Source organism: Lytechinus pictus, chromosome 12 (genome assembly GCF_037042905.1).
Source record: "Lytechinus pictus isolate F3 Inbred chromosome 12, Lp3.0, whole genome shotgun sequence".
NCBI classification, from domain to species: Eukaryota; Metazoa; Echinodermata; class Echinoidea; order Temnopleuroida; family Toxopneustidae; genus Lytechinus; species Lytechinus pictus.
This window is the reverse complement of record NC_087256.1, coordinates 29,996,248-30,005,027: the sequence shown is the minus strand read 5'-3', so window position 1 is coordinate 30,005,027 and position 8,780 is coordinate 29,996,248. Positions and strand designations below refer to the sequence as shown.

The 8,780-nt window shown below is 37.6% G+C and overlaps 1 protein-coding gene across 1 annotated transcript; it reads right to left on the bottom strand.

Moving 5' to 3' along the window:
- Positions 1 to 820: 820 nt before the first annotated feature.
- LOC135156176 (uncharacterized) lies at positions 821 to 2,451 on the bottom strand. Its single transcript, XM_064107806.1, has one exon. It carries the CDS (start codon positions 1,784 to 1,786, stop codon positions 833 to 835), a length of 954 nt encoding a protein of 317 aa, XP_063963876.1. The 5' UTR covers positions 1,787 to 2,451; the 3' UTR covers positions 821 to 832.
- Positions 2,452 to 8,780: the final 6,329 nt, after the last annotated feature.

The following is an 8,780-nucleotide window of genomic DNA, read 5'->3' as shown; positions in this document are numbered from 1 at the left end:
AGCTGGACAGCGGAAGTCAAAGAAGAGTTCGGTTGCAAAACAATTTCATGTTCAGCATCATTGACAACAAGTATGTTAAGCATTCCTTTTCCGGGTACGCACCCTTCAATGACCTGACAAGGATGGCTTTCATCTTGCACCGTTGATTCTATCAACCACATTCCTTCCGCATCCTGTACTTCACTGTCAAATGTGCATCGTATAGGTTTGATTGATTTAGGTGGAATCACCTCTAGCACTGCATCTGTGATGACATTCCGCTTGATGGACTCACTCCGATTAATTTCCTGACCTTTCATGTCTTTCGGAGAAAGCTTCATACTTTCCAATATTAAATCTAGATCGTCAGTTCCGAGTTCTTTATGAAGAAGTTCACGTAGGGCATTACATCCTAATAGAATAGGAAACTTTTCTTGTCTTGTCCCAGGTATCAATTCCTGCTGCACCACAAGAAATCCAACCATGGCATGATGATTTCCAAATTTCACTGAAGCTTTAACATATCCTTCCACTGAAGGTCCACTTCCTCCCACACCGGCAATATTGACGCCAAACTCTCCAATGGGACCTAATGCTTCTAACTTCGAATGGTATATCTGGCTTGGAATAAGGGAAGCTTCTGCACCTGTATCCAATATGCATCCTATCTTTACATTTCCTATCTCCGCTTCTACACTTGGGCTCGGAGAAATCAACAATTCCCGTAAAGATTTCGAACCGCATCTCTCTTGACTACAGTCAATGTTCCCTTTATCGATATGTACTCTATTCATCTCAGCCTTGGGCATGGTGGTGTCAGTCTCTGCAGTTTTGCCCGCAACAACAGAGCAATCTAGTTTTCCGCCGTAGTTGGCCTGGTCTGGGACAATTCATAGCTAGTGGTGGAGGTCTGAGGACAGGAACTCTTGTAGTGCCCCTTCTGTTTGCATCTGTAGCAGACAATCTCAGAAAATGGCTTGCGTCGTGATCTATTCGGGGACTTCAAATCTTTCACTATGGTACGAAGACCAGACATCTCTTCTCTCATGTAGGTTATTTCTTGGATGAGAAGTTTCTGTTGATCAAGAACATCGTTCAGTTTTGGAGTTGAGGTTTGAACTGCGTATTCCTCGACTATCGCTTCTCTCACACGAGCTCTCCTCGCTGGTTCAGTTGCATCCTGAAAGAGTAACAGAGCTTCCTTCCTCATTTCTTCGAAATTCTCCTTTTCTTTAGAGAGGAAGATTCTTCGAAGTTCTCTTTTTACCCAGACTTCTCTTGCTCCTTGTGTAAACTGCTCACAAAGTGACTTGTCCTTCAACTTTTTGAGTGCTTCTGATTCTTCTTGAGATACAGCTGCGTTCTCCATCCGACCATACAGTTTCTTGAGAGCGCGACTGAAGTCTGCAAGTGTTTCGTCTTCCTGCTGTGTGCGGCTAAAAAAGATACTACTCAAAGAATGCGAACTTTGATTCTGACCGAAACACAATCGCAATGCATCTTTCATTTCCTTCAGCTTCCCTTTCGAGCTTTCCGGCAAGCACATAATTTCATCTTTTGCCGCCCCGACTAGATGGTCCAAGAACACTTTAGTCTTCTCTGATTCGTTGAGACCCATACCGCTAGTCGCGTCATCAAACTCTTCCAACCATTCGCCAAGAGATGGTTCACCACTTCTTTGTGGACTCCCTCTAAACTTTGATAATTTTCCAGGGGGAAGGATACCACCAAGTCCCAAAGCTTTTTTGAAAACTTGTGCCATTACTTCCATGTTTCTACTATTCATATCTCCTTCACCTTGAGACATAATTCACAAGTGATACCCAAAAGTAACAAGTGCTAAATTATACTGATAATCCTTAATTCCACGTTAATACCATATAAGCTTCAATAATCAATATATATCTCATGGACAGTACATCTACAATCATTAAAATACTATTATTATAATGAATAGATAGTCTTAATAAATCTCAATTTACATTCAAAATTTCACCATCTGAACTGTCTCTCTGAATTGAAACCTGGTTATATGAAGCTGTTATTCCGGGTCCGGGGCTGTTTTCCCTGCATCCACTCACTTCAGTTTCGTTCGGTGATGTCCGACGAGGTCATCTTCAGTATCCCACTTCTGACACCATTTGTTGAGGGCTCAAACAGACGAAACGTGAATTGTAGGTCTTGGTTCAAAAACATTTATTAGTCACATCAAAAACAGCCCCGAGAATTTAGTGATTCCTGAAACAATCTGGAACTATAAAGTCTTATCTATTGGTGACGATAAGCAAGCAGTCAATAAGCCGTTGTAAAACATTCCAACATAACAATTTATATATTCAGATGCTAAATATGGTCGTTGATCATGTTGATCAGCACAAGAAAATAAAGTTACACAGGTCTGCTCTCGAGAGGAAATCTGTTTCTCTGACTAGACAAAGTTGAAAAGAAAATGTGTTGCATCGCAACGCATCTAACAACGCGTTGCGTGTTGATGCAAAAAGGCGCACAACTCTGCAACCAGCGATGTTACGTAACAATAGGATACGTAACAATCGCATTACCACAATTGTATGACCCATCTCTGAGATATTTCGTTTTTGACAAGCACAGGTACATTATATATATTTTTTTTTTGCATAATGAATGATTTTGAAATCCAGTAGTCGACAATGCCCCCCCCCCATTCCTTTCCGCGTGCATATCTGTTAATCAGTGAAATTTTTTTTAGATCAATGATGGTTTTGTTTGAAATATAGACTATATACATTATATACAAGATAAATATTCGATCGAATATAAGAAAAGAAAACTAGCTTCGTCTTCCGAACCACTTCCTCATCTTCTTTGCCAGTTTTTGTGGTATAAGTCTAAAACGAGCAAAAGTGGCAAGAGAGCTAGCTTCCGAGTTAGACATGACGTCAGTAGTCTCGATGGCAATTTTATCATTGCCTTCGTCGAGGGCCTCTGCGTCTGCACAAGATGCTGCGACAGAAAAGTCATGGATGACTTGTTCAATTTCTGCAGCATGATCAGACGATGGTCCCAAGTTAAGACGCTGACGTCTTGTGGCTATTCTCTGTGCCCGTCTCTGCCTCTGAACCGATATATCTAAGATTGTATCGGTTGGAATAGAAGCACTGCTCGACGGGGAGAGTTGGGCCATGTCGAGAGCCGTACAGATTTCAGCTCCGTGATCGACTACCGAGCCGAGAGCAAGTCGTTGACGGCGACCGTTCATACGCCTTGCTCGGCGGAGTCTCTGACCCGACAGTTCGATATCTGTTGGAGTAGTGATGATCACCATGGTCTAATGTAAAGAATTATAATTTTAAAAATATGTTATCGGAATGAATATATATTTTAATCCCATAATACGGCAATATAATATCTTGCCTTCCAATATACATCTATTTGCCGTTATGAAAGAAAAAATACACAGGCGGTTTGAGATTACTATCATAATTTTGCAAGAACATAGTCCCGCTTCGACTACCATTACCCCCCATGCTTTTCCCAATCATTTAATTTAGCAATTAATATAAAAAGATTTTTTTTTCATTTAGATTTTTAGAATTAGTAAACGTTTGATATAAATTTAGATTCGATAGACGGATTGACTCTACAGAATTTTCAAATACTGGTCCGTGTCATATTTAGTTTGGTAACTCTGGAATGAATTTTCTTTCATAATTGAATTTCCTATTTTCCCCGTTTTTTATTATTATTATAAACTCACCTCAAAAGATTGTTTCTACAATCTTTAAAGTATGATAGGCTAAGAATTTGAGCAAAGATTGCTGCAAAATTGCTTTCGGAAACTCGAAAGAAGAGACACTACGTGTTCTCGATTGCACGATAAATCAGAAAGTGAACGGATTTGTTGTGGTTGCGATCGTGGCAACGAGCGTGGTTTCTAAGGGAAGCAGCGTGACGTAAATAAACTTTCAACCAACCAGCAGTGCCGATTCGATCACATGACTATGACGAAACAATGCCTTCGCGTATTTGATTTCGTGTAGTGTTACGTATATGTTGCGCATGTGCATAAGCTTTGAGATGAGGAAAAGTGCCATGTGAAATTGATTCTTGAACATTGGCGCCGGAAGCTTAAATCTGGTCCCTACATAGTGGGGGTGATAGCATTATTGACATGAAAATTCAAAGATATTATTGGGGAACACCCCCAAAAAAAGGGGGTATATATAACCGTGTACATAATGCCACCACCTTTCACTAACTTATAGGCCTATCACAGTTTTATTTCGATGAGTATATTGTAATGGTTTTGTTGTGATATGAATTATTGAATTGCAGTTCATGTCAATATTCGAGCGAGCAGATTTTCAGTAGTTGGAAGACAGAATGTTATCCAAAAACGTTCTTCAAAGTGTAATTATCACATCAAGGGTTATATGTATACAGAGGTATAAAATATCCGTGTACATAATACTACCATCCATCACTTTGAATGATGTCAGTTCAAGGCATAATATTATTACGATCTTTGTTTTACTGATTAATTTTCTATTGTAATGGTTTTGTTGTGATATACAGTACTGGATTGCAGTTAATATCCTAATGCGAGCTAGTGAAGCAAGGGAGCAAAATTTTCTTAGTTGGAACATAGGATAATGTCCAAAAACGTCTTTCAAGGGGTGTGTAATGGGTTGAGAAGTGCGGCGAGTGAACGTAGTGAGCGAGCCTGGAAATAGTTGCTTATTTGTGTAAAATAATGTTATATTACAAAGCATATTCAGCGTATCGTATAAAAAAAAAGGAAAAAGAAATATGAAGTTATACAAAAAAGAGCAAAAATGATTAAACAGTCCAGATACAATAAAAACTCATTTTGCTCAATGGTTACAGGTCAGATGAGAATGGAAAAAAAGGATCATGATTATCGGGGAAAGGAGTGCATTATTAAATATAGGCTATCACTGGCCACGATATAAATTTCCAAAAAACGTGGAAATGGCACGATGATGCTAATGAAAAAGTAGAGATCGCAAAAAGGAAAGTTTTTGAATAATTTTTAAGATGACATTGGGAAATTATGCAAAATTCAAAATTTTGAGCAAAATTCGTATTTGAAATATTTATTGGATTGTTTTGTTTATTAATGCGATTTAAAGATTCCTATAAAAATGAATGAAATTTTAAAGATATATGGAAAATAATTATTACTGTTCTGACATGCTCAAGTGTTAGAGATCGTACACTTCACTTGAAATATAGGGTGGACCTCTATTTTGTTTATAATCCCCCAATCCCACAGCGTCAGGATAGGAACGCACCCCCCCCCCCCCATTAACACCAGTATGATCAAAGAATGATTTGATTCGTTTATGATCAAAGTTATAACCTTATAAAGTCACTGGAGTCATGCAATTCATAAATGGACTTATTTTAACCATACTCTCATGATGCAGCGGATATAACATTGGCAATAAGCTAAACGTAAGGATTTGTCATGACCAAAATCTTGTATAAAGAATAAATTGAGAGCGGGAGTTCCAATTGTTTAATTAATGTCATTATAACTTTGAAAATTATATGGATCTAGTTCATGAAATGTGGACATTAGAACAACCAAGTACCACTGATCATTTTGCAGGAGTTTAAGGTCACATGTAAAAGGTCAACGGTCATTTGGGGTCATGAACCTTGACCATGTTAGAAGTATTTTTTTAAATGTCATCTTAACTTGGTAAGTTTATGGATCTATATAGCTCATGAAATGTGGGCATAAGGGTATAACCAAGTATCACTGATCATCTTGCACAGGTTTCTGGTCACATGATTAAGGTCAAAGGTCATTTAGGATCAATGAACTTATTATATAAATGGTATTTTTTTAGAATAATTATTCATCTTAGTTGTTTTCAAAGTCAACATTGCTGCTATATTGGATTGCCAGAAGCGTTCCACTTGTTTAAAAATGAGAATCATTTTATATTGATAAATCCAGCATCACCATTATCGCTGTCATCACCATCACCATCATCGTCATCATCATTATCATCATCGTCATCATCATCATTATCATCATCGTCATCATCATCATCATCACCATCATCATCACCATCATCATCACTATCATCACCATCATCATCACCATAATTTATGATCACCATAATCATCATTATCATCATCATCATCATTATCATTATCATCATCACCTTCATCTTTACATCATAATCATCATCACCATCATCATCACCTTCATCATTACATCATAATCATCATCACCATCATCATCATCATCACCTTCATCATCAACATAATCTTCATCATCACCATCATCATCATCATCATCACCATCTTCATCACCATCATCACCATTACCATCATCACCATCATCATCATCATCATCATCATTATCATCATCATTATCATCATCACCTTCATCATTACATCATAATCATCATCACCATCATCATCATCATCACCTTCATCATCAACATCATCTTCATCACCATCATCATCATCATCATCATCATCATCACCATCATCATCTTCATCACCATCATCATCATCACCATCATCATCATCATTATCATCATCATTATCATCATCACCTTCATCATTACCTCATAATCATCATCAACATCATCATCATCATCACCTTCATCATTACATCATAATCATCATCACCATCATCATCATCATCACCTTCATCATTACATCATAATCATCATCACCATCATCATCATCATCATCACCTTCATCATCAACATCATCTTCATCACCATCATCATCATCATCATCACCATCATCATCTTCATCACCATCATCACCATCACCATCATCACCATCATCACCTTCATCATTACATCATAATCATCATCATCATCATTATCATCATCACCGTCATCATTACATCATAATCATCATCACCATCATCACCTTCATCATTACATCATAATCATCATCACTATCATCATCATCATCACCTTCATCATCAACATCATCTTCATCACCATCATCATCATCATCATCATCACCTTCATCATTACATCATAATCATCATCATCACCCAAGTTCCATTTATTATCTCATTGTCATCACATGGTTTATAATTATGTATGTTTAACAGGGACACGATAAACAGAAGAAAAGAAAAAAATCCTCAATATATTTTTATTAAAAAAATGTTGTTTTATTTACAATAGTACTAAATTATAATATGTTTATAAGAATTGTTTGTTCTTCAATTCCCAAATTATTTGTAACTTTTCATTTTTAATTTCCACCATGATTTTCATGTCAATTACCCATAATGTCAATTCACCCCTAGAAAAGTAAGCTATTATGTAATAGGGCCTGGAGCCCATTGCCCCCAAAATATATATATTATTATGGTATATTTTGCCATCCAGTGGCAACTTCCGTAAAAACATCATTAATTTTGATTGGTTTTTAAGCAATTGTTATGGTAGTTACCATTGGAAGGTAAAATTGTCAATTGGCAATTCGTCTACTGCCAACTCGTCCACTCACCACATGGTTTATTTCATTTAGTCTAATGTGATTCCGTCCATCAACATTTCATCTAACAATCATTTGGTCCAATCATCAATTCATCTAATCACCGTTTCGTCTATGACCATTTCGTCTCATACCCAGTTGGTCTAATATCCATTTCATTTTTATTCATTTTGCCCAATTAACACTTAGTCCAATTAGACCAAATGATATATGGACTAAAAGGCTATTGGATCAACTGGTTATTAGACGAAATGGTGAGTAGACAAATTGGCAATTAGACCATGTGGATAGTGGACGAACTGATAGTAGACCAAATGAAAGTAGACGATGTGGCAATAGGACGAATTGGAAATAAACCGGTAAAATGACCATATTAGACAGTTCACTAGGCCTGGTCCCATGCCCTTCTTGCTGGTTTTTGTGTACAAAAATCAATTTTTTAACTCATCGGTTGATGACATTTTAATATTTACAGGTTCAATCGATATTGGTGATATTTTCAAAGTTTGTTAAAGAAACGCACAAAGATTGTATGACCCATCTCGGAGATAATATTTCGTTTTTGACTAGCACAGGTAGATATATATTTTTGCATAATAAATAATTTTGAATACCAAAAGTCGAGAATGCCCCCCGGCTCCTTATACGCGAGCACATCTATTAATCAGTGATTGTTTTCAGATCAATGATTTTTTGTTTGAAATATAGACTATATACATTATATATAAGATAAATATTCGATCGAATATAAGAAAAGAAAACTAGCTTCGTCTTCCGAACCACTTCCTCATCTTCTTTGCCAGTTTTTGTGGTAGAAGTCTATAACGAGAAAAAGTGGCAAGAGGGCTAGCTTCCGAGTTAGACATGACGTCAGTAGTCTCGATGGCAATTCCATCATTGCCTTCGTCGATCTCGAGGGCCTCTGCGTCTGCACAAGATGCTGCGACAGAAAAGTCATGGATGACTTGTTCAATTTCTGCAGCATGATCAGACGATGGTCCCAAGTTAAGACGCTGACGTCTTGTGGCCATTCTCTGTGCCCGTCTCTGCCTCTGAGCCGATATATCTAAGATTGTATCAGCTGGGATAGAAGCACTGCTCGACGGGGAGAGTTGGGTCATGTCGAGAGCCGTACCGATTTCAGCTCCGTGATCGACTACCGATCCGAGAGCAAGCCGTTGACGGCGACCGTTCATACGCCTTGCCCGGCGGAGTCTCTGACCCGACAGTTCGATGGCTGTTGGAGAAGTGATGATCACCATGGTCTAATGTAAATAATTATTATTTAAAAAATATGTTATCGGAATGAATAT